The 27,927-nt window shown below is 43.7% G+C and overlaps 1 protein-coding gene across 1 annotated transcript in view; it reads left to right on the top strand.

The window, feature by feature from the left end:
• LOC126154853 (G-protein coupled receptor GRL101-like) overlaps positions 1 to 27,927 on the top strand; it is a 373,478-nt gene that overhangs the window by 282,180 nt on the left and 63,371 nt on the right. The window contains exon 25 of the mRNA XM_049916191.1: positions 15,516 to 15,736. Within this exon, the coding sequence (XP_049772148.1) occupies positions 15,516 to 15,736 (221 nt within the window). The remainder of the gene's footprint in view (positions 1 to 15,515; positions 15,737 to 27,927) is intronic.

The raw sequence follows: 27,927 nt of genomic DNA, 5'->3' as shown, positions 1-27,927 counted from the left end.
ACCACCAAAATTTTCAATATCTCAACTTCAAATAAAATTTATAGTGCAAGAAAGGTTACTGGTGACAGTATCTGCTTTTTGTAAGTTCCGCCTTTGTTATGAGCCAACCTAAACCAGCTCTGCCTCAATTGATGGCGAAGGGATATGATGTTTACATTGCGGATTCTGAACTACTGTGCAACCCGATATTCTTTACTTGTCTTTAGCAGAGGTGAAGTCGATCTGTTCGTGTGTGTTGAAAATGTCCGCCTGAAGTGGGATCGAATCTACACGTTGTAGCCAGCAAAATAAGACCAATGTGACAAACGACGGCATCCCGCAGTTGGAAAGCACATGACTGCGCTGTAACGGAAGATGCACTTCGCCTTAAAATTAGCCACAACGAAGAAAATCTGGCTGTCTATTAACTGGAAAATTACCAGCAAGCTTCTCACATGGAAATTAAGCTAGTTCAAGCCAGTCAGATGTAAAGAAGTTTCTAGTCATCATAACCCCGTTTCTAAGCCATTTTGAAATCTTCACTATTTCAAGAAATTTCTTAGTTCGAGAAATACTGTTGTAGACTATGAAGTTACCAAATAAATCGATTATTACTGTTATTATTTTCACGGCTGCTACACTTGTGTTTAAAAGAAGCGTTTAATGGTTTCTGGAGAATTTTAGAAGCAGTTGCCAAAGACGTGGCTTATTTATTTGTTTCCTTCACTGGGAATACTCTTCAAGCTTATGTTCGATGTCTCCAATTATTTCTGTATTAAATTAAAACTAAGTTAATAGATGAAGACGTTAAATGGTTCAAATGGCTCTGAGCACTATGGGACTCAACTTCTGAGGTCATCAGTCCCCCAGAACTGAGAACTACTTAAACCTAACTAACCTAAGGACACCACACACATCCATGCCCGAGGGATGAAGACGTTACTTGACAGTAAAAATCGCGATACATCTCCATTTACTTGCCCATATCGACGATGCATTTAAAATGCTAAAACCGGCAATTTCAAATAGAATAAAAAACAAAATGTTGTAGAAGATCAACGGTTTTCAATGCAATAAACTCAAATTTTGGCATTCTGCGTGTTCGAAGATCAAATTTTCATGGCGATAGTGTGAATTTAGTATCCACTTCAAAAATGTATCAAAAAATTGCAGAACTGCAAAACTCACATACGTCTCGCGGCTCTACATTTATTCGCCTCCGTGGAACACCAGTTTCAGTCATCTGATGTTGCGGAGACTGTTTGCCAGTATTCTTTCTCTCAGAAAAATACGCAGTTGAGTCATTGGGCTCTGTAACTACAGTATTAATAATTTCATGTGCAAGCACTGCATACCTTTTGCAGAATTTAGTAGTGCCGTGGTTTCCAGTTATATGTATTCAACATCTACGCTGGCGCTGTGTAAATTCAGGCCCCAGGCAGGGAAGAATCACACTGACGCCAGTACTGTGCCTGTAACGCCAACTTCATTGTCAGTTTCACTTGGTTTTGTAATACAGAATCACGTGACCTCTCAACATGTAATTCAGTTTTTCCCCTCCTGTGGTGTACTGTGTGGTACACTAGTATTCCATTAAGACTTGAACATAGTAAATACTTAACTCTGGAAACAAGTAGTGTTCCATATACGACATGATTCTAATGCAGTCGCAGACCTTGTAATATTTCACACTTTGTTACAGGATGGTACTTAAATATCTCAGTTCGTTTTCAACATTACTCAACGTTGCGTATAACTGTTATAGTGGCACGCAGGTGGATCTACACTACGACGATAACACTGTTGTCGAAAGCGGTCATAACCTTCCATCGCTGGTTGCACAAAAGAGTGAGACAAGCGGCACTGCGCTCGGACATAAATAACTTTCCGTCTATGGCGTCGTACGAAACACTAGGTAGCGTTTCTGTGGCTAGACTTTCGATTCGTTGCAGCGATTCTCTTTACTTGATTCCTTGAGGTACTAATTTCTGCATGATAATTCGTTCTGGGGACAAGGCCAGCGAAATACGACAAAATACAGCTAGCAATCGATCCACGAACAACTATTTAGTACTGTTAAGAAAATTAACTTTGTCGTCGTTGGAGGAATTTAGTTTCCTCTTAAAACGTCTTGAATATGAAATGCTCATTGACCAGGTACGAAGAGATTTTAAAACAAAGTCCACACAGCATGGGTCGATGTTTTCGTCTGACAGCTCAGCGTAAGTGTTTTGTCTTAGAGGTATCACAAGTTGTGTGCGTCCAGCTGTGGAAATCGTTAGTTGAATTGGGTTAAATATCGAAGCCTACAGTACCGCTAAAAACACGAAACTATCAACCCAAGGCTAAGTTTATCTTCAAACTGAGGTGTATATATAAAAACGGTATAACTGACGTTGACCTTCTAAACTAAAGTTATAACGTAACAGCTGTGCGTATACTACGATATGGAAGCTTTCTGTATGTGTCCACTAATAGAAGTAATCATGTACACTACTGTACTGTTTTTGTGCCACATACGCACAGAAATACGATGTATAACTGTCCTCATGTAGCAGCGATGTAGTAAAATGTGAGATGAAGCGTGAAACTTAAAATATGTGCTTGAAAATGACCGGCGGTTTAAATTGGCTAACTGCTCAAGTAATAAACAGATAACAGCATACGTAGACCATCCATATGTCCACAGCCTACATAGATCATCTATATTTTCATCCTCAAAATACACTGATGTTCTGGACTCCCAAAAGAATCAAATTTTGAAATATTTGTTTGGTGTAATATTTGACTGAAAACATACGACAGCGAAACAACATGATCAGAATCATTATGTGATTCTAAATTTCACCTCTGAAGTATGCCACTTCTGAAGCTTTCGAAATAGTTCAGTCCTTTACAAAAACATAAGGCTGTCTGCAGCCTCCTCAGTGGCTAAGATAGAACCTATTCGTTAGGAGACACCCTGCGAATTCTATGTCTGGAAATCTGCAAGACTGACCACATTGCTGGATGGGGATGTTAGAAGAGTAAATTTTTTCATCTGCTATAGCCATCGAATGCCGCGTCTACTAGAGGTCTCGTGGTACACGGCGCTAAGAAGCTCGCTGATGTCAATTAATTGTACTGCATTTCGACAGTATACTGAAATTATAAGTCTAACGGAAGTAGAACATAGCTCCCCCTTTTTGGCACGTCTTTGATGGTAGTATAGTGCAAAATGTTTTCGTGGCGGACTTCTAAACTTTCGTGCTCCAGAGTACGTTACCAATAGAGCCACAGCTGACACTGGCTCCGGCCACTGGCCGCCTACGCGCCCAAGTGTCCCCTGCATGTCGCACTGACTACCAGCGAGCTACGGCAGTGCTGCTGCCCTCCTTTTGGCTGGTACAACACTCTTCATAGTAGCTGTGTGACTTTCTATGGAAAAAAAATGATATACCGAGGCAAAGTGAAACAGGTGTCTCTGATGGAAACACAGACGGGCCATCTGACTTTGAATTCTGTGATAGATATGAAGAACATAATCTGATTGAAAGTGACACAGCTGGTATTTTGCTGGAATCCAGCAGACGTGCTTGGAGATGCCGAGTGTGGGAGGGTGTGAGAATTTAATACCTGTTACCGCAAATGTTACAGAATTTCAACATAGGTATAACAAAGTTACTCGTGTGGAAATTTCTCGTGCAGCGTACGGCCTGAGAATCTTTGTGTCAACAGTATCACAGAATGCAGTTGAATTATACCTTTAACACATCTGTGTCAGGAACGTTTGTTGTTGTAAACTGTTTTTGTCAGTCACGGTTGTGAAATGATTCAAGTGTATTACACACTAATCAAAATGTATACCCACAAGGAAAATTTAACACTTCTGACCCATATACTAAAATAAAGGTGAGAACAAGCATATAACTCTGCTACTCCATACGTTTCTCATCTCCAGGTTTACCTGAGTGTGGTCATTGCTTTCATAACTTTTGTTTTGGATGGTAGTTCTCTAAATGATGAACAACTCGTAAATTACTGTCATTGATGGTCACTTTAAGTCTTCCCAGAGCCTGAATTTTGAAGTATTTCCAAATCAGATACTTCTTGTTACTTCACTGTATTGAATCAAGTCTGTGATATGGCTCTGGATGCAGAACTTTCCTTAAGATTTCTTTACCGATCTCGTTCTGGCCTTTGTCATATCGAGTAAAGAAAACTAGGAAAGGACTTAGAAAACGCAGCGTATTTCCATCGAGATCCAAACCGATATGCAAATCAACCAGCATACTGGAAGCGTTAAAGTAACCTCTTGCGTGCCACAGGGGAGTGTTATGGGACCATTACTTTTCGCAATATGTATAAATGACCTAGTAGATAGTGTCGGATGTTCCATGCGGCTTTTCGCCGATAATGCTGTAGTATACAGAGAAGTTGCAGCATTAGAAAATTGCAGCGAAATGCAGGAATATCTGCAGCAGATAGGCACTTGGTGCAGGGAGTGGCAACTGACCCTTAACATAGACAAATGTAATGTATTGCGAATACATAGAAAGAAGGATCCTTTATTCTATGATTATATGATAGGGAAACAAACACTGGTAGCAGTTACTTGTGTAAAATATCTGGGAGTATGCGAGCGGAACGATTTGAAGTGGAATGATCATATAACATTAATTGTTGGTAAGGCGGGTGCCAGGTTGAGATTCATTGGAAGAGTCCTTAGAAAATGTACTCCATCAATAAACGAGGTGGCTTACAAAATACTCGTTCGACCTATACTTGAGTATTGCCCATCAGTGTGGGATCCGTACCAGGTCGTGTTGACGAGATAGAGAAGATCCAGAGAAGAGCGGAGCGTTTCGTCACAGGGTTATTTGGAAGTGTGATAGCGTTACGGAGATGTTTAGCAAACTCAAGTGGCAGACTCTGCAAGAGAGGCGCTCTGCATCGCGGTGTAGCTTGCTGTCCAGGTTTCGAGAGGCTGCGTTTCTGGATGAGGTATCGAATATATTGCTTCCCCCTACTTATACCTCCCGAGGAGATCACGAATGTAAAATTAGAGAGATTCGAGCGCGCACGGAGGCTTTCCGGCAGTCGTTCTTCCCGCGAACCATACGCGAATGGAGCAGGAAAGGGAGGTAATGACAGTGGCACGTAAGTGCCCTCCGCCACACACCGTTGGGTGACTTGCGGAGTATAAATGTAGATGTAGATGTAGAGCATTACCGCTAAGCCACCAACACACTGCTGCAGAGTACATTCTCACACTACTTCCGTGTCGCCTCAGGTAGTTTTCTCAGAACGTGCAACAAGAGAGGTGCCAAACTTCAATCCTGAATTCAAACAACGTATTTTACTTAGTCAGTCACATGTCTTAAATGGAAGCCATTTAGAATATTTCATCGAGATGATAGCAAAGTGTCAAGTTAACGTAGACGTAGTTCAGCATACACCCGAAAGTAAGTGGAAGATCAGAGTGTTGCCACACTGTTCGTGCTTTGTTTTTAATATAACCTAAATAACATTTCTGTACGAACTCAATGGTTTCGTAGCATTCCGTTACTTTATTTCGTTACGGTCATTTACAGTTAAAATAGAGATGGAGGTAATGAGGTAAGACATCTCACTTTAAATATACTGTTCCGACGGAATTCGAATCGACGACCACAGTTGCAGCCGTTGAGACATTGAGATCGTGAGCTACTCTCGTTGCTGTAGCACAGGCTAAGGCCGATAGAAACAGGTCTCCTCAAAGTAAATGATGAAACGCATTGTAATTTACTCGCGAAACATACCTTAAAACTTAAATTTTCCATCTCAGTCACCTATTACGCACGAATTGTTCAGAATATTTCATCAAACTTACACGTTAATACCTAGTGAAGTTCGCAGGGTCTTTCAGCTCCAGTCCCGGAGGTCCGTCGACTATCACCGGAGTTGCCAAACTTTTTACTGGTGAAACTGTGTGTGTCTTTATTTTATGAGACAATACGTGTAATTTGCGAACATTTGTCTTGCTATAAGCGTAGCCCGACTTTAGTTGCATCCTTTCCTTAGTCATTGTTTTGTGATGGAGTTAACTGGTGTCAAGTATATGTGAATCAGACTGTAGCGCCTGTATATTCAAATGACGAATAGTCAGTACATCTCAAAAAAGTGGAAACGAGACTGCTGCGGGCTGATTACTTAACTAATTGCTACATATAGAACGTCTGTAGTGTCTCTTATTCTTGTTGCATCGAAGACGTTAATATTTGTTAAGCTGTTACCTAAACAAACCGCAAAATGATCTATGTACCTTCTTGGTGTTATCGAGATAGGAGCCTCGTATCGTACATAGCGGCGATTGGGGAGTGTTTCCATTCTAATTTTAGCAGTTTTTGGCTCCATTCTCTGCTTGTTCTTCAGCGAAACGTGAAGCTTTATAGCAGCGTAGGAGTTCCTAGTCGTGCATCAGAGCATAACGCTGGCTTGCGGAGCGTAGCGAAATAGAAGATGCGTCTGAACAGTTCGGTGAATGGTCTCAGAAAGTAAAGGAAACAAGCGAAGCTAACGAAGTTTACTTACTGGCGTTCAAAGTAATCACCTTTCGCTACAGCACATTTCAAACAGCGTTTGTAAAGAGATACACACCTAGTGTTTGTTAACTTTCCTTACTTAATTTGAATGACAGCAAATCCAATGCAAATTTGTAACCCGTACTAAACATCATATCTCTTCGCTACCATCAGAGCCGGTTTAGGTTGGACCATAAAAATGTGGAAGTCGCGGCAGTTAGAAAAAGTCAACAGCAAACTTTATTTCACTATAAAATTTCATTTTATTAACTGAACCAGTGCCCATTTAAGGTCACAGAGCTCTTACTGTATTTGAAGTTGGGACGCTGAAAATTTTGTTGCGGAACTGCGTTACGAAGTGGAGTCTCCTCTGTCGCAGTATTTGACCCCTTCGAAACGATATAGTTCGATCATTTATTTGTTCTCTCCACGATTGAAAATGCCTCTGTCTCAACGAAAGATAAGCGTCTGGGTTAGAATGCTGGTCCAGCATAAAAATATCAACAATAACGGTAGGTACCATTATTTCGAGTCAAACATGCATACACATCACCACTGGTGAGCAAACCATCGACACCTTACGTCTGTTCGTGGATAGAAAACAACGGCGGTAGGTGCTGAGTCCGATTCCCGATCGGGTAAAAACAAAATGTATCCTCGTTTCAGATTCACACATCTCGCTGCTGCTGAAAAAATGCGCTACCTAACTTGTGATTTTACTTACTTAACAATTCGATTACTTGTTTTTTTACCAATCCTTGTTACAAAACTTTACATTATGGCATTTCAAGAGTAAACATGTGCAGACATTGTTACCTGTGAGTTAAAGTACCGCATGCGAGTATTAAACGTGTTTGGTGGCTATTTAAAACGGGGTAGTAGTAATGATAGAATTTCTGGTTCAGTACAAAACGTTTTCGTCATTTATTTTCAAGTTTAGATTTTCTGGCTGATACTGGTGGAAACTTCGATATTTCACGTCTCTTAGTGCCGAGTCATCAATGACGACGTTGCCGTTAGTTCTGTGGGTCATTCAAAGTTCATACTTGTGCATAAATAACCATTTATGAATCAAAAAATTTTCAAATGTGGGTGAATTCCGAAGAGACCAAACTGCTGTCATCGGTCCCTAGACTTTGATACTACTTAAACTGACTTACGCTAAAGACAAACACGCAACCATGCCCGAGGGAGGACTCGAACGTCCAGCAGAAGGGGCCGCGCAATTCGTGACAGGGCAACTTCTACCGCGCGGGCACTCCGCGCGGCGTTTTATGAGTCATGCGTACAGTAACATTACTGGCGACACTCTGTTAATGTGTAGGTTTTTATAGGGCACTTGCCGCTTTTAATTGCGTTTCTTAGCTCGTTAGTACAACAGGCAGTTTATGCAAAACTATAGCCACAGGAACGATGTTTAACAGGACTGAGAAAACTTTTAGAGTTTTAATATCTCGAATTATCATTGAAATTTTGGAAACCAGATATTGTCTCAAAATGTCTTGGTTATAAAAAATTCAAAACAGTCTGCCGGAAGGAGAATCGAGCTCTGTACCTCTGCCTTTCGCTGACAAGTGCTCTGACAGTTGAGCTACCAACGTAAGACTCACTACATCTCTGTACAGATCTACTTCCGCCAGTACCTCATCTCCTATGTTTCAAACTTCACAGATGGAAAATTGAATAGTTTCGTGGAGATGCAGTTTACAGGGTAGCAATGCAAAATGCATGTGTGAAATTTGGATATGATTATGGTATTTACGAATGTGAAGAAACTGAGAAACAGTGAATAAGTTGGACTTGATGGAGATTGACAAAATGCCACTGATTTGGGAAGGATGGTGGGAAACGTGAGGCTGATGGTGCACTTCATGATCAGGGGTAAGAATCGGTTGAAGCTACTGCAGGTAACGATTTGGGACATGGTGGTTTGAAAAAATTTGGCAACCTTTAGGCATGGACCATGAGAAAGATTAAAGAACCAGCAAAAGAGTAACATTCTACGAACAAGGTCGTAGAACGTCAGAAGTTTGAACAAGATATGGAAGCTAGAAAATGTGAAAAAGGAAATGCTTAGGCCCTGTGTAGATACAATGGGGTCAGTGAAATGAAATGGAATGAAGACAAGGATTTCTTGCAGACGAGTATAGGATATATCAACAAGGCAGATTATGCTATAAGAGGAGGATTCCTTATGAAGAGGAATGTAGGGTAGAGCATGAGTTACGGTTTACGGTTCAGTAATGGGGTAGTTTTCATCAGCATCGATATAAAATCAGCACTGACAACAATAGTTCAGGTATACATGCCAACGCTGCAAGCAAAGGATGAAGAGGTAGAGGGTAATCAAAAGGTAATTCGGTACGTAATAATCTAATAATCGGAGGGGATTGGAATGAGATTATTGGGCAGGGATTATAAGAAAGAGTTATGGGAGAAGAGGGTTTGGTAGTAGGAACTTGAGGAGATTAAGACTGATTGAGCTCTACAATAAATATCAGTTTTTAATAGAGAACACTCTGTTCAAGAATCACCAGAGGAGGAGATACACTCGAAAAAAGCGGGAAAATATAGAATATTCTACTTAGATTACATCATGGTCAGGCTGGGATTCCGAAACGAGACATTGGATTGCAAGGCGTACCCATGGGCGAATAAAGACACAGATCACAATTTAGTAATCATGAAGAGTAGGCTCAAGTTAAGAGAAAAGTCAATAACAATCAATGCGTCAAGTATTGAGTTACGGAAGTACTAAGGATCGAAGAGACATGCCTGAAGTTCTTTAAGGCTGTAGATACTGCGATAAGAAATACCTCTGTGCAGTCCTAATGCTCGACTGCACTCCGATCAGCGCAGCTCCACGAAACGGCATCAAGAAGGAGATGACCCTCGCACCAATGGAAAGAGCGGTCGGCGCCAAACTTCCAGGAAGACCACATTCAGTGCCCCCTGTCAACGATGATTTACCTACCTGCCCATCGCTGGTACCCCTGGTAGTTCGAGAGCATCAGTACTGAGTAACAGGAAGGTGATACTTAGCATGCGTTCTGCGAGTGGTAATAGAGGATAAATAATTGCAAATAGGAGGCACAGGTATCCACTTCATAAAGATAAGTTATGTTTATTTCCTTATCAGAAATAAAGTTTTCTAATTAGAAAGTGTTTTGTACGGATGATTTTGGATTCCCGCCACTGGACATCGCAGCTCTTCTCCTCTGTTTGTGTCAGAGCTGGCTGCCACAATAGCCGACACAACAGTTTCAGTTGGAAATTCAGTTGAAGGCGAATGGACGTCTCTAAAAAAGGCAGTCACTGTAACTGGAAAGAAGAACATAGATTCAAGGAAGGTAACAGCGAAGGTACTAGGGGTAACAAAAGAAGTACTTCAGCTGACCGGCGAAAGAATGAAGTTCAAAAATGAGCGTGGAAATTCAGGAATGCAGAAATAAAAGTCTCTTAGTAACGAAATAAACAGGAAGTGCACGGAAACTAAGTTGAAATAGCTGCAGGAAATATGTGAAAAAATAGATAGACTGTCGGACTGACTCAGTATTAAGTAAAATCAAAGCAACTTCCGTGAAACTAAAAGCAAGGGCGGTAACATTAAGAGTTTAATTGAAATTGAACTGTTAAATGCAGAGGAGAAGGCGGATATGTGCAAAGCATACATTGAAAGCGTCTGTAAGGGGGAGTACTTGTCTCATGATATGATAGAAGAGCAGAAGGGATAAATAACATTCCATCGGAATTTCTAAAATCATTGAGGGAAGTGACAAAAAAACGAGTGTTCACGTCGGTATGTAGAATGTATGAGACTGGCGATATACCATCTGACTTTCGGAGAAACATCATCCACACAGTCCCGAAGATACGAAGTGTCGACAAGTGTGATAACTTCCGCGCAATCAGCTTAACAGCTCATGCACCCAAGAATAATATACGAAAGAATGAAAAAGATAACTGAGCATTTGTTAGATGATGATCAATGTGCCTTTAGAAAAGGTAAAGGCACCTGAGAGGCAGTTCTGACGCTGCGGTTGATAATGAAAGCAAGACTAACTAAAAATGAAGATACATTCACAGCGTCTGTCGACCTGGGAAATCGCTGGACAATGTAAAATGGTGTAAAATGTTCTAAATTCTGAAAGAAAAAGTATAAGTTATAGCGAGAGACGGTTAATGTACAATATGTACAACAAACAAGATGGAACAATTAGACTTGAAGACCAAGAACGAAGTGCTTAGATTAGAAAGTGTGTAAGGCAGGGACATATTCTTTTGCCACTGCTATTTAGTGTACAAACTGAAGAAGCAATAACGAAAATAAAGAACAGGTTTAAGAGAGGGACAAAAATTCAGGGTGAAGGGGTATAAATGATGAGATTCATTGATGACATTGCTATCATCATTGAAAGTGAAGAAGAAGTACACAATATGCTGATTGGAAGAAACGATGTAATGAGTACAGAACATGGATTGACAGTAAATCGAAGAAGAAGTAATGAGAATTAGTAGAAATGAGAAATGCGAGAAACCTAATAGCAGATTTGACTGTCACGAAGTAGACGATGTTAAGGAATTCTGCTACCTAGGCAGCAAAATAACTCGTGATGGAAAGAGCAAGAAGGAGATAAAAACCAGACTAGCACTAGCAAAGAGGGTATTCCTTTTAAAGAGAAGTCTACGAATACCTAACATAAGCCTTATTTTGAGCAAGTAATTTCTGGGAATGTACATTTGGAGCACAGCAGTGTAGGGTACTGAAACATGGACTGCGGGAAAACCGGAACAGAAGGGAAAGGAAGCATTTGAGATGCGGTGCTGTAGAAGAGCGTTGAAAATTTGGTGGACTGAAAAAGTAAGGAATGTGGATGTTTTCCGCAGAGTCGGCGGGGAAAGGATTGTATAGAAAACTCTGACAAGAAAAGGGACGGGAAGATATGACATCTGTTAAGACATCAGCGAATAACTTTCATGGTACTTGTTGAGAGACCTGCAGAAAGAAAAAACTATAGAGTAATACAGACTTTAGAATACATCCAGCAAATAATCGAGGACGTAGGATGCAAGTGCTAGTCTGAGGCGAAAAGGTTAGCACAGATGAGGAGTTTATGGTGGGCCTCATGACTCCAATCAAAATCAGAGATAAGGATGGATGGAGGAATTGTTGGTATGAAGTGGTTGGCACTTCATTGGGCGTTTCAATGTATGTGGTGCTCGTGTACAGGACCCAAGTTGGAGGGCATAAATGTTTTGATTAAAAGGCAAAGTGGAAATGTTTGATGGTGCAGTGAACAGCCAGACGAGATACATGTAAAGGTAGTCGCGGTATCTGATCAAAAGTATCCCGACACTGTTTAGTAGACATTAATGTATAACTTTTCCACTCTCCGTCTTTATGACGGAATGAAAGCTGCTGAGGCCTCTTTCTATGAGGTGCCTGAATGTCTGTGGAGGACGGCAGAGTATTCGACCTTAAGAACCGAATTGAGAGGAGGTATTAATGTTGGATGCTGGGGCCTGGAATGCATTTGATGCACTGACTCACCCCAAAAGTGTTCCGTTGGTTCAGGTCAGGAATATGCGCAGGTCAGTCTGGTTCAGAAACGTTATTGCCTGCAAAGCATTGCGTCACAGATGCTTCTAAATTACAGGGTGCATTCTCATGCTGACGGATTCAGTGATCGACTCTGAAGTGTTCCTCTGTCATATACAATGTAGAAAATCTGTACAAGTACACATGTATCACCATTTCACATTTTCTTAAGTAGAGTAAAGGCCCACATCCTAGTCATGAAAAACACCCATATACTGAAACACCATCTTCTCTGTCCCTCAGTGGTGGTGCTACATATGAAGGGAGGTTACGTTCTGTGGGCAATGCAAAGAAACCCTTCTATCGGATAGCCACAGGGTATAGCGTGATTCATCACCCCACGGCATTTGTTTCCGGTCTTCCACTGTTCAGTAGCGTCACTCTTTAGATCAGCTCAAGTATCGCTTAGCATAAGCTGCTAAAATGTATGACTCGTGAGGAGCTAGTCGACCTTAGCATCCCATTATTTTTAACTCTCCACGCATAGCGACTGTGCTAGCACGAATGTTGGTGACACTTTGGAACTAATTAATTGTAGCTGATTTCAAACAATTTTTTTACAACGACCCTCCACCATGTGTAAGGTGTAGTAGTCAGTACCACGTTACGTAGGCTTGTCTTGATAGTCTTGATGAGGTAATGTACAATGATCAGCCAGACCATTAGGACCAACTTCCTAATCGCCGTTATGTCCAACGTAGGTAAGGATAACAGCGGAATGCGTCTTGGCATGGAATAAATGAGGCCGTGATACGTTGCTGGAGGGAGATGGCACCACATTTGTGCACACAATTCACCTAATTCCCATAAATTCTAGGGAGACGGCTATGATGCACGTTAAATCACATCCCAGGTGTGTTCCATTGGGTCCAGATCTGGCGAGTTGGGTGGAGGGGGGGGGGGGGGGTGCAGAACGACGACTGGCACTCGCCATTGTGTTCTTCGAACCACTCCATCTCACTCCTGGCCTTGAGACACGGCGCATTATATTGGAGGAAAGTGCCACTGCCGTCGGGAAACATGATCGCCGTGAATGGCTGTACGTAGGTCTGCAACTCCTTGGCCGTCGTGGTTCATTGCACGAAGTCTACTGGACTTGTGTATGGCCACATGAATGTTCCCCAGAGCATAATGGAGCCGCTATCAGCTTGTATGTGTCCCACAGTACGTGTGTTAAGGAGCTGTTCCCCTGGAAGAAGACGGATGCCCGCTCTCCAATTGGCATGATGAAGATATCGGGATTCATCAGACCGTGCAACGCTCTGCCACTGCGCCAACGTCCAGTGCCGATACTCACGTGCCCATTTCACCCGTAGTTGCCGATGTCGTGGTGTTAACATTGGCACTTGCATGTGTCCGGCTGCAGATGCCTGTCATTAGGAGTTTTCGGTGCACTGTGTGTACAGACACATTTGTACTCTACCCAGCATTAAAGTCTGATGTCTGCTGCGCCACAGTTCGCTGCCTGCCCTGTTTTACGAGACTGCTCAGCCTACGACGTCCTACACCTGTAATGAAGGATGGGCGTTAAACACCACGACGTGTGGCCGTGGTTTCACTGCTTGTTGTTGACACTTGTCACAGCTCTCTTCAAACACCCGACCAGTCGGGCAGTTTCCGAAATGCTCGTTTCAGGTCTCCAGGCCATCACAACCTACCCTCCGTCAGGCTCAGATAGATCTCGCGCCTTCCCCGTTCTGCACAAGGATAGCACGCTCACTGATACTACACTCATGGTCATAAATTAAGGATAATTGCAGAATGGGGTGCCACACAACGTGGCACTACACAAAACTGACGCTAATAGCATAGGCACATAGCGAACATACACGACACAGATCCGTTAAGTCTACGGTATTGGTGATGAGTTGAGTAAACCGTCCCGCCACACATGTGCTACAGAATTCCACTATTTCCTGCGCATGTACCCCGACATCAATATGGGATATGATCACCGTGCACACCTAAACAAGCCCCACAACGGGTTGGCATACTCTAGATCAGGTGGTCGAGCCGCTGCAGGGGTATAGCTTCCCATTCTTGCACCAGTGGCTGTCGGATCTCATGAAGTGTCCTATATGTTTGAAGACGTGCAGCGATACGTCGACAGAGAGGATCCCAGACGTGCTCGATGGGTTTAGGTCTGGAGAACAGCCAGGCCACTCCATTCCCCTGAAATCTTGTGTTTCAAGGTACTCCTGCACGATGGCAGCTCGGTGGGGCCGTGCGTTATCATCCATCAGGAGGAAGGTGGGACCCACTGCATCCCTGAAAAGGCGGATATAATAGTGCAAAATGACGTCCCGATACACTTGACCTGTTATGGTTCCACTGTCAAAGACATGCAGGGGTGTACGTGCACCAATCATAACTCCACCCCACACCATCAAACCACGACCTCCATACAGGTCCCTTTCAAGGACATTAAGGGGTTGGTCTGGTTCCTGGTTCATACCAGATGGAAACTCGGCGAGAAACACTGTTCACACTATACCTGGACTCGTCTGTGAACATAACCTGGGACCACTGTTCCAATGACCAAGTACTCTGTTCTTGACACCAAGTTTTACGGACTCCACTGTGACCAGGGATCACTGGAATGCACCTTGCAGGTCTCCGGGCGAATAAACCATGTCTCTTCAGTCGTCTGTAGACTGTGTGTTTGGAGACAGCTGTTCCAGTGGCTGCGGTAAGGTCCAGAGCAAGGCTACCTGCAGTACTCCGTGGCCGTCTGAGGGCACTGATGGTGAGGTATCGGCCTTGTTGTAGTGTTGTACACTCTGGGCGTCAGGTACTGTAGCACCTGGGCACGTTTCCTGTGTGCTGGAATCGTTGCCATAATCGTGACATCACACTTTGTGGCACACGGAGGGCCCGTGCGATGACCTGCTGTGTTTGACCAGCCTCCAGTCTCCCTAGTATTCTACCCCTCATAACGTCATCAACATGTGTTCTTTGAGCCATTTTCAACAAACAGTCACTATTAGCACGTCTGAAAACGTCTGCACACTTACTCGCTGCATCGTACTCTGACATGCACCAACACACCTCTGCGTATGTGGACTGCTGCCAGCGCCACCTTGCGGCGACCGCAGGTCACATGCACCTCATGGTCATACCCCGAGGTTATCAATCCCGCCAACCGCCGACCAGAGCGTTGTTTCACCATGTATCAGCATTATCCTTAATGTATGAGAATAAGTTTACACGCATCTGCAATGTATCTGTTTAGCAATCATTAGTCGCCAGGTGATGCTGCTATCGTCTGTGCGGGTGTGTATCGTTAATAGGTCGATGGTCGTAATGTTGAGGCTGATCAGTGTATGTGCAGGTATCAGACTAACAGTGGAGGACGGAGTGCCGGAGGAGAGCGTGACGTGCTGGCGCTGTTTCAGTCCTGAACCTGGCATCGTTCTCGGTGATCGCGCTGGGCTACGTGTGGATGTACGCGGTGGCGCGCACTACGCAGCGCGCAGTCCAGCAGCAGCACAAGCGGCCCGACTCGGCCACCATGGCGCGCCGCATGACGCTCATCGTGGCCACCGACGCCGCCTGCTGGATGCCCATCATCCTGCTGGGCCTGCTCTCGCTCGCGGGCATCACCGTCCCACCGCAGGCGAGTCTCTCCCCTTCTCTCGACTGTCTGCCATGCACTGCACTGCACTCTCTCTTCACATTGTCTGGTCTCACATGAACTTGCAGTTCGGTATAGCCTATCTGTCGTTTAATAAAACTTTTTCTTGTCTATTAGTGGAACTACCTTCATTTGAATGTTGTTGTTTGGTTTTCTCTCCGCATCACGTCTTATGAAGACCGAAATTGTACACTTGTGGGAAAAAATGTTAATATACTAGGAAAGACGACGTCGATTTTGATCCGATGACGGCACATGCTTTTAATAGTTTCCACAATGACACATTGTCTCAAAATATGGTAGAAAACCCAAAAAGATTCTGGTCGTGTGTAAAGTACACCAGTGGCAAAACACAGTCAATAGCGCCACTGCGCGATAGCGATGAAAATGTTGCCGATGATGGTGTCATTAGAGCGGAGTTACTAAGTACAGCTTTTCATAATTCCTTCACGAAAGAAGACGAAGTAAATACTCCAGATTTCGAAACCAGAACAGTTGTTAGCATGAGTGACATAAAAGTACCGGGTGATCAAAAGTCATTATAAATTTGAAAACTGAATAAATCACTGAATAACTTAGATACCGAGGTACAGATTGACACACATGCTTGGAATGACATGGGGTTTTATTAGAACCAAAAAAATACAAAGGTTCAAAAAATGTCCGACAGATGGCATTTCATCTGATCACAATAGCAATAATTAGCATAACAAAGTAAGATAAAGCAAAGATGATGTTCTTTACAGGAAATGCTCAATATGTCCACCATCATTCCTCAACAATATCTGTACTCGAGGAATGATGTTGTGAACACCACTGTAAAGCATGTCCGGAGTTATGGTGAGGCATTGGCGTCGGATGTTGTCTTTCAGCATCCCTAGAGATGTCGGTCGATCACGTTACACTTGTGACTTCAGGTAACCCCAAAGCCAATAGTAGCACGGACTGAGGTCTGGGGACATGGGAGGCCAAGCATGACGAAAGTGGCGGCTGAGCACACGATCATCACCAAACGACGCGCAAGAGATCTTTCACGGGTCTAGCAACATGGGGTGGAGCGCCATCCTGCATAAACATCGTACGTTCCAGCAGGTGTTTATCAGCCAGGCTGGGGATGATGCGATTCTATAACATATCGGCGTACCTCTCATCCGTCACGGTAGCAGTTTTGCTGTCCAGCGCCATCTGTCGGACATTTTGTGAACTTTGTTTTTTTCGGTTCTAATAAAACCGCATCTCATTCCAAGCATGTGTGTCAATTTTTACCTCTCTATCTACATTATTCCGTGGTTTATTAAGTTTTCAAATTTATACTATCTTTTTGATCACCTGTTAGATACCTTAGGTGTTGCGAAACAACTCAAATCACTTAAGAACGACAAGTCTTCCGGTGCAGATGGTATACCAGCCAGGTTCCTTTCAGAGATTGCAGGCACAATAGGGCCCTTCTAAGCAGTCATATACAACCGCTCACTTGACGGAAGATCTGTTCCTAAAGACTGGAAAGTAGCACACGTCACACCAATATTCAAGAAAGGAAATAGGAGTAACTGACCCATATCACTGACCTCAATTTGCAGTAGGATTTTGGAGCATATACTGTACTCGAACATTATGAATCACCTTGAAGATAATGACTTAGTGATACATAACCAACACGGATTGAGAAAATATCGTTGTTGTGCAACACAGTTAGCTCTTTATTCCCATGACATATTCAGTGCTGTCGACAAGGGATCTCAGATCGATTCCATATTCGTACATTTCCAAAAGGCATTTGATATCGTTCCTCACAAGCGACTATTAATCAAATTGCGTCCATATGGAGTATCGCCTCGGTTGTGTGACTGGATTCATGACTTCCTCTCACAGAGGTTACAGTTCGTAGTGATAGACGGTAAATCATCGAGTAGAACAGAAGTGATGTCTAGCGTTCTTCAAGGCAGGGTCATTGCCCCTCTGCTGTTCCTGATTTGCATAAATGATCTAAGTGATAATCTGAGCAGCCCCCTTACATTGTTTGCAGACGACGCTGTAATTTACCGCCTAGTAAAATCATCAGACACTCAGTGCCAATTACAAAGTGATCTAGAGAGAATTTCCGTATGGTGCGAAAAGTGGCAGTTGGCACTAAACAAAGAAAAGTGTGAGGTCATCCACATGGGTACTAAAGGAAATCCGATAAATTTTGGGTATACAATAAATCGCACAAATCTAACGTCTCCCAATTCGACTAAATATCCAGGAATTACAATTACGAGCAGTTTAAATTGGAAAGACAACGTAGATAATATTGTATAGAAGGCGAACAAAGACTACGCTTTGTTGGCAGAACACTTAGAAGTTGCGACAAACCCACTAAAGAGACAGCCTACATTACACTTGTCTGTCCTCTGCTGGGATATTCTTACGCGGTGTGGGATCCTTACCAGGTACGATTGACGGAGGACATCGAAAACGTGCAAATAAGGGCTGCTCGTTTCGTGTTATGGCGCAATAAGGGTGAGAGTGTCACTTATATGATACGCGAGTTGGGGTGGCACTCACTGAAACATAGGCTGTTTTCTTTGCGGCGAAATCTACACTCCTGGAAATTGAAATAAGAACACCGTGAATTCATTGTCCCAGGAAGGGGAAACTTTATTGACACATTCCTGGGGTCAGATACATCACATGATCACACTGACAGAACCACAGGCACATAGACACAGGCAACAGAGCATGCACAATGTCGGCACTAGTACAGTGTATATCCACCTTTCGCAGCAATGCAGGCTGCTATTCTCCCATGGAGACGATCGTAGAGATGCTGGATGTAGTCCTATGGAACGGCTTGCCATGCCATTTCCACCTGGCGCCTCAGTTGGACCAGCGTTCGTGCTGGACGTGCAGACCGCGTGAGACGACGCTTCATCCAGTCCCAAACATGCTCAATGGGGGACAGATCCGGAGATCTTGCTGGCCATGGTAGTTGACTTACACCTTCTAGAGCACGTTGGGTGGCACGGGATACATGCGGACGTGCATTGTCCTGTTGGAACAGCAAATTCCCTTGCCGGTCTAGGAATGGTAGAACGATGGGTTCGATGACGGTTTGGATGTACCGTGCACTATTCAGTGTCCCCTCGACGATCACCAGTGGTGTACGGCCAGTGTAGGAGATCGCTCCCCACACCATGATGCCGGGTGTTGGCCCTGTGTGCCTCGTTCGTATGCAGTCCTGATTGTGGCGCTCACTTGCACGGCGCCAAACACGCATACGACCATCATTGGCACCAAGGCAGAAGCGACTCTCATCGCTGAAGACGACACGTCTCCATTCGTCCCTCCATTCACGCCTGTCGCGACACCACTGGAGGCGGGCTGCACGATGTTGGGGCGTGAGCGGAAGACGGCCTAACGGTGTGCGGGACCGTAGCCCAGCTTCATGGAGACGGTTGCGAATGGTCCTCGCCGATACCCCAGGAGCAACAGTGTCCCTAATTTGCTGGGAAGTGGCGGTGCGGTCCCCTACGGCACTGCGTAGGATCCTACGGTCTTGGCGTGCATCCGTGCGTCGCTGCGGTCCGGTCCCAGGTCGACGGGCACGTGCACCTTCCGCCGACCACTGGCGACAACATCGATGTACTGTGGAGACCTCACGCCCCACGTGTTGAGCAATTCGGCGGTACGTCCACCCGGCCTCCCGCATGCCCACTATACGCCCTCGCTCAAAGTCCGTCAACTGCACATACGGTTCACGTCCACGCTGTCGCGGCATGCTACCAGTGTTAAAGACTGCGATGGAGCTCCGTATGCCACGGCAAACTGGCTGACACTGACGGCGGCGGTGCACAAATGCTGCGCAGCTAGCGCCATTCGACGGCCAACACCGCGGTTCCTGGTGTGTCCGCTGTGCCGTGCGTGTGATCATTGCTTGTACAGCCCTCTCGCAGTGTCCGGAGCAAGTATGGTGGGTCTGACACACCGGTGTCAATGTGTTCTTTTTTCCATTTCCAGGAGTGTATTTACGAAATTTCAATTACCAACTTTCTCTTCCGAATGCGAAAACACTTTGTTGACACCCACCTACGTAGGGAGAAATAATCATCATAATAAAAGAAGAGAAATCACAGCTCGAACGGTAAGATTTAGGTGTTCCTTTTTCCCACGCGCCATTCGATAGTGGAGTGATAGAGAAGTAGTATGAAAATAGTTCGATGAACCCTCTGCCAGGCACTTAAGTGTGAATTGTAGAGTAACCATGTAGATGTAGATGTAGATGGACGATGGTGGTTGTGCTGATAATGGTTTCAACGTCGTCCGTAGCATAGAGACATAGCTACCAGAGCGCCAGCTGTGTCTACCTTTTAATAGGGAAAGCTCAGTGTGATACAAAATTCTGAAATAAGCAGGCGATCATACCAGGGAGATGCATCCGTACTTCCTACAGCTAACTGAGCCAAATTGGAAAGGGGCCAAATTTTGACCTTACGAGTGGCGGAATGATCCTTTCTAAGAATCGCCACAGAAATTCGACGTGCTGCGTCTGTGGTGCAGCAGTGCTGGTATCTGTGCTCAGGTGAACATTCTCGTTCCCGTTGACGAGTCTCTGTATAACGTCCACCAGGGTCGTTGTATTGTAAGGGCAGCAGTGCCGGGTCGTACAGATACCACAGCACACGTAAGAGGTCGCATGAGCCCAGACGTGTAAACTTGAACTGTTGCGAACCGGTTTTTAGCAGTGATGCTAAGGGTGCGCACACCTCTATCCCGATTTCCACTCACGCCACAGTATCGAAGTGCACTGCTCGGCTGGTGCCGCCACAGGATCACTTGGAAGATTGAATGGCTCGCCTTCGTCTTCAGAAATAAAAGCAGACTCTGCCTGCACGTACGACGTAGGACTCGTGAGCGCTGTCTCGTAGTGTTCATTTGTCCGAGATACACTGGCTCTTTCCCAGGCCTTATCGTCTAGAGTGCTATAAGTTATAACTCTGGTTCACCTTTGATGTTTCTGGAAGGGTCGCTAATCAGCGCTCGGTAAATGAAGATGTAGCTATACCCATTCTTTTGCCGTTATTGCAACAGGGATGTGATGTGTTGTTCCAACAGGATAATGCTCACCCATACACTGACTGTGAAAGGGAACGTGCTCTGCGAGACGCGCAGCAGGTTCCCTGGCCAGGATGATCTCCGGACTTGCCTCCAGCTGAGCATGTGTGGGATGTTGTGGGACGGTAACTGACTTGTGCGATTCGTCAACCAACAGCCCTTACAGAACTACCTGAACAGGTCTAACAGGTGTGGCATTACGTATCCGAGGACAGTATTCGCCAACTGTACGGTCGACTGGATGCGAGAGTCAGCGTCTACACTGCTGCGTATGGAGGCTGCATCACGGTCTAATATGGGTGTTTCAGAATGGCTTGGTACGCTACCTGATACTTCAGAACCGCTTGTGTTATTTGTCTGTGAGTGTAAAAATTACATGTACTCCATGTGGACAGTTGCAACAATAAATCGTGAGTGAACTGGAAACCACTAAATCGGTGTACTAATGTTTCTTCTGGCAGTGTAATCAGCAAAACGCTTCTCTCTTTTTGTCCTTCGTAAAATTCCGTGTAATATCACATCAGAGCTTAGGGATCTTTGAACAATTCAAGCTTATTTAAAATAGTCAGAGACAGCTTTATTCTTGCTTACTAATGCTGATATTATCGGGTGCTAGCTATTCACTAAGGTGCAGTGCGTGTTGTAATTATCGTAAGGCTGTGAATCTTGGAAGATATGATAATACATTAAGGCGCAACCTATTTACACTGAAAACAAATTAATTCCCATTTTGGGCATCAGGCGCAAATCTGGCGCTGTACAGTGAGCGTATGACGGTATGGCATCCACGCTTTCAGTGGACAAGCCACGAAGTGAGTGAACAGTATGGATATCGCGAATAGAGGCCGCGCGCTGTTAGTGAACTGTGTTATGTGAACGGCAGCAATTATGGTGCTGCACAGAGAAAGTATCGCTGACTGGAAGATCTGAGAGGAAGCCTCTTGTCATTAAGGAAGCTAATAATGAAATTCTAAAACAAAGGTGAACTTGGTGTGGCACCTGGAAGACAAAGGCATCCTATCTCGTTGTAAATCGTTTAATGACGTTGCTGTTGCTAGCACTAGTGCTCTCGGAGTGTCAAGAGAACTGCCTATCTCATGGTCAATAGTAAGAAAAGTTTTGCGGTCTATATTAAACTGGTACCCGTACAAGATACAGACGGTGCTGTAAATGATACCTATTTATCCGCAGCAACATTCTAAATTTGCTCTTTGGTTTCTGGCATGGGTCAAAATCGATAATTTGTGGCAGTGCAAAATTCTGTAGAGTGACGAGGTTCATTTTCATTACAGAATGATTGCACTCACCGTATGTGACTCTGTGTTGTGGATTCACGAGCACATCTATTCTCGGTCCGTTCTTTTACAAGAGAATACACCGAGAGGGCCTGCTTTGTTTACCATGCCGTCTGCACTTAATCGAGACTTTCTTGTATAGCATGTGATTGCTGCTGCGAATGAGAGAAGCTGTGTGTAAGCCACTGTTGTCATGCAAGACAGGGCAAAACCTCATCTCGCTCGCCCAGTGAAAGACCTGCTGAATGCAATCATCCACGAACGTGTTATCTCGAGAGGTTTTTGCAGATTCATGGCCTCTAAGGTTGCCCAATCTGTATCCATGTGATTTTTGTCTATGGGATTATCTAAAAGAATGCGTTAACCAAGGACACGTTCAGCCTCTACCTGATCTGAAGTCTATGGACACTTCGCTCAAATGCCACAGGAACGACTGTGAGCAACTGTTGATCACGTCATTGTATGGATGCAGCATCTCCTCCACGCCTCCGGTGCTCATACTGAAACAATTGTGTAAACTGTGGTTAATAATAAACCAACATTATGCCTTGATATTCATACCAGGTCTTCAGCCGGAACATAACACCATCTTGACACAATATTTCGGCTGTCCATCTGGCCGCTATCTTCAGGTGAGTAAGCCGTCACACTAACTTGTCGGAATTGAAATCAAACCGAGGCAGCGGCTCTTTTAGTACACCGCCTGTAGGTCCAGAGTTCGCAGACGAACGTAATTGCACTCTAGCGCAAAGCACGGCAGCCCACCGGTGGTGAAAACTCGCGGAAACGATAAATCGATATCAAAAATTGTTTTGTCCCCTTTTGATGACCGAAACAAAGACCGGCGTTTTTTAATGTCAAACAAAAGAGAGTTATTACTTTTACTTAAAGGATATCCCTTATCTATGTTTATATATTTTCATATAGCCGGGTTTCAATGGCTTCTTTCACTACACAGCCCCAATACCGCGACACAGGGCAACCACTTGTGTTTCATGATACATTTTATGGCCTTCAGTAAGACAATGATCCGCAAATGCAGATTTTCCCGGCTGAAATAAACGCGCATGCCGATGGTGCCCCACGCACCGTTATTGGACCGTACGAATCGTCTGTTCACTATAGGCTCTCTCGTAATGGCAGGGAATTTTGTAGGCATCGGGCTTCCGCAAATCGAAATCATTCTTCACCGAACCAAGCAGCGCTCTAGTCTTAACTGGCGGACGGAATACACTTTTAATATCAAATCTCTTTAAAATTCTTCCTATTTTTGAAGATTTACTTACAGCGAAAGGTAGGAGCGCTACCGATTAGATTGTGTCCTCTATTTTTTCCCGCGAAGGTCCCGTCTGCAGAGCACGGCGGATCTCATTGGCGCGACAAGCATTCTGCTCGAACACTGATTTTAGATGATCCAGTTCTTGTGTGAAACTATCTGCATCTGAGACAGCTTGAGCTCTTTTTACCAATCTACGTAGGACCCCTTTGCGTTGACAACGATGGATGGCAACTTTATGCATGAAGATATCGGTCCGTCCGCGTGGGATTACGATAAACATTATGTCCTAACGTCCCATCGTCCCTCCTGTAGACCAAAACATTTAAAAACGGAAGTTTTCCATCGTGAACTTGATATTGGGATGCTGACAACTGAAACGATAAGTTTATGGTGTGCCCACATGGGAGAGATGCTCTGAATCGTTTGCTAGATCAGACTCTGACTATGTTATAGACGGGGATAAAGAGTAATACTTTAAGTTGAAGTTGGAACCCTGTCTTGTTTGAAATTAAAAAACAATGGTCTTTGTTACGGTCATCAAAAGGTGTCAACAGTGTTTGACATCGATTTTTGGTTTCCCCGAGTTTTCACTACCAGAGTGCTATCGTGTTTTGCGCTAGAGGGCAGTTCACGTTCGCGCACGTGCGGTGGACCCACAACCGGTGTATAAAGTAGCCGCCGCTGCGTTTCGATTACAGCTCCGGCGAGTTAGTGCGACGGCTTACGGCCAGATGGACCGCCGAAATATTTCGTCAAGATGACGTTACGTTCCGGCCTGGAGACCCGGTATAGGTATCATCAACTACGGCGCCGGGAAGGTTTACGGAACCACAACATTATGCCTTCCTCAATTGTTTGACCTTTACTGCCCCCGTCCCATTCCTTATCCATTACATACGGAAACATTTCTATACGTCCTTCTTACTTACCCCTCCTGTAGACCAAGACATCTAAAAACGGAAGCTTTCCTTCGTGAGCGAAACCTGGTTGCTAAAACTGGAACTTTTTTTTCCAGCGCAAACCGGTTCTGCGTTAACACATTAGAGTATCTATCATGTTTGGATGCCATAAAATAATTGCGTGGTAAACCGATTCTGCGTTAACGCATTAGAATGTCTACCATGTTTTCCTCCCTACGATAACTGCAGTTCACACAGCACCTCTGTAACCAGTTGCACTTTATTATAACCGCCCCGTAAATCTTACATTTACTGTTAGTGAATGTAACAGCGATATCTATTTCAGTGCTTCAAAATAATACCGTGCTTGTACGCACTCTGACGGGAAAATGAACAGCTTTTTGTTCGAGTGCAAAAAATTTGTTGCTACAAAAGACATCCTGCATTGCATTAATTCCCGGGAGGGCCACGCTCTCCCGGCAGCTGACTGTCGAATATGCCGCACTCGATACGGCTTCGATTCATCATATTTCGTGACAACGCTGGGAGTGTAGCTCAATGACGAATCGCAACGCCACGATACATACAGTTTGCTGAATAAAAATTTGCCCGTGCTCCTACAGCAATTCGTAGTGACCAAAACTAAAAGGATCCTGTACATGCACGTGTCAGATGAAAATACTAGTTGAGATAGGGGTCACTGTACTTCTGTTGAGAATCGTGCAGTGTTCCTGTAATCCACTGCACGGTATTTATTTTACACAAAAGGCTTGAAATTATGCTGAAGAGAAGTTATCTCGTTACTGGGTTATGAACTGCACCATATATCGTCTATATCTTCATGATATGCTTAACACTTTCTTGAAACCCAGGGTCGCCCTTCTTTCACTGACAAGGAGCAATAACTTTGCAGGCTAATCACTTCTTTGCACTAAACAGAAGACATATTCGTGTTTACGTAAACGAACAGTCGCTACTGTGTACACACTCTCAGCTCAGGATTACCTCTACTTGCAGTATGTTGCGAGAAGGGGTTGCTATCAGTGGTCCACACATTTTGTACTAAGGAACTAAACAACTCTTACGTCGTCCCTATGAATGTGACGAAATGCAACTACGTATACGTGACCATGTATGCATTTGATGTTACTTTGTTCCAGCACAAATCTATTATTATTTAATTTAAATTATTTCAACCTAGCGACTGCGCCTTATAGTATCTGAACTGTCCACTGATTAGTTACTACGTATAATCTACCAGTTGTACTCAACTAAATATTTAATGAATGAGGTCTATACGGTTTTATCACATCACCTATCACACAAAGTTAATTGATTCAAAGCAGAACAACCGCTTAGTCAATTTCGTCCACTGAGCAGTAAATTGTATTACGTAATGGTGCAGGTTCCCCTCAGATTATTAATAAACTCCAGGCATTTCATACCTAAAACATAACTAAACCCTTAGTCAACTATGCAATTTTTCTACACAACTTTTCGCCCCGTTTTATTTCGGTATGAAATAAGTGTTTTATTTTCGATTAAAATTTATTTTTCTTTCCAAAAATATTTTAGCATGAAGTATATCTTTTGATATTAATCATCTACTAGATTAAACGTCCTTTCTTTTAAATATTGTTTATCCTTCTCATTTGAAATTCTGCTCAGGTAAAATCACAAGCTAGTAGTAATTCAAACTTACTGTGGAATTGTTCGCTTAACTACTTGTAGACCAATAATAACTTTGTCTCAATATTTTTTCCCTCGCAAACTATTTTAAGACTTTAATATACTTTCATTTAATTTCATATAATTCCATTTTTCATTCCTTAGCCATTAAAATAGTTTGGTTTGCGAACAACCATTCTTTTTCTTTAAATAAAAGTCGGAACTTCTTTATTTTCTTTATACGCACGGTAGCTTCATTTAAGATTGCTCATACATAATAAGTTGACTGTAATGGTCGAGTGCCAGTAAAAATCTATCTCCCAGTGAAGCAATTCAACATTCACAAAAAATACAAAGAGAAAACTTATGTGCCACCTCCACTTTAAGACCTGAAGTTATACAATCAAAGCAAAATGTAAGCCTCTTCATTACTGGCAAATCGCGACCCACTATCTGTACCGAAGTGAACGGTTACTTGCCACTTAAGCAAACGAAAGTAATTACAATGCATGAATGTTCCAATGTTAATGGCTCCAAGGGATTACTATTTATAGTTACGGGAAAGATCTAGACAATCTACGGTCAATCGCCACTGTACGACCAATAAATAGTTACCTTCCGAAACTCTCCAGTGCCACTTCAGTATCAAATATCGTAAACTGTGTCACTATGGCTCAAAGCGAAATAACATTCCACTGCTTTATACAAACAACGCGCTTCTATGTGATCCCAGTGTGTGGAAATCCCACAAATCAGCACAACGAGCACTCGATTCTATTAGAGTGTACTAACCATATAAACCAAATCAATCACTGCAACACTCAATTATGGCTTTGCAGCACTGGAGCACTAGTTAGGATTTTCGGAACAACCTAGGTCAGTATGTGATCTCAAATTCAGTTACGACTCCATGATAAATACTTGGTTTTCGGACAGTGTCCACAATAAAATATTACTCCATCCAATAAAATCTTCAACCCCTCTCTTTAGTATAACATAAACATTATCTGTGTCAATAGCAAAAAAAAAATTGGTTCAAATGGCTCTGAGCACTATGCGATTTAACTTCTGAGGTCATCAGTCGCCTAGAACTTAGAAATAATTAAACCTAACTAACCTAAGGACATCACACACATCCATGCCCGAGGCAGGATTCGAACCTGCGACCGTAGCGGTCACCCGGCACCGGACTGTAGCGCCTAGAACCGTACGGCCACTCCGGCCGGCTGTCAATAGCAATTCAGTGATTCACCCATGGGACCTGCAAGGTAGTATTTCACTGGCGGAACTCGCACAGGTAAACAAGACAACTACCTCGAATCAGCGAATGTTCCAGTGTGAAGTTGACTTTTCAACACGTCTTCTCCATGGTAATTCTCTTTCTGAACTGACTATAACATCCATGTCAAATTGTTTTGGAACGAATCACACGGAAAAACGTAAAGCGATAACACTACTTTTAACAATTAAGTCATTGTTTCAGATGGCTTTAGACTATTCTTCTCTCGGCCGACTGCAACTATCGTAGCATCTTTGCCGCTCGAACTACTACTGCCGTGCACTACCGATGTAATTACGCTCTAAGCCTCAGTACAAGTACTTCTTCTGCCTGGTGTTTGACAACGTATTGAACACATACATATAAATAACATTATAGTAAATAACGACTAATATTTAAAGCATATCGTAGTAAATTTCCGGTGCCACACCAATACGTTAAGATGACAAGACTACGATGACGACACTAGAATTAAAATATCATCCTTTGACCGGTCACAGACGGTCAAACCGCAATGACACAAGATGTTGGATATCCATTCCTGGCCGTATAAAGTGGAGGTCGGAGGCATGCTCTTTCTGTAAAGCAGGATAGACGGTAGTTTGTAGCAAATCTAGACGTCAGAGTACAGTGCTGGTGCAGCACAGTTCTTTCGTACC

The sequence above is a fragment of the Schistocerca cancellata genome, chromosome 2 (assembly GCF_023864275.1).
Source record: "Schistocerca cancellata isolate TAMUIC-IGC-003103 chromosome 2, iqSchCanc2.1, whole genome shotgun sequence".
Taxonomy (NCBI): domain Eukaryota; kingdom Metazoa; phylum Arthropoda; class Insecta; order Orthoptera; family Acrididae; genus Schistocerca; species Schistocerca cancellata.
The sequence above is the reverse complement of the archived record's forward strand: the minus strand, read 5'-3'. Positions and strand labels throughout refer to the sequence as shown.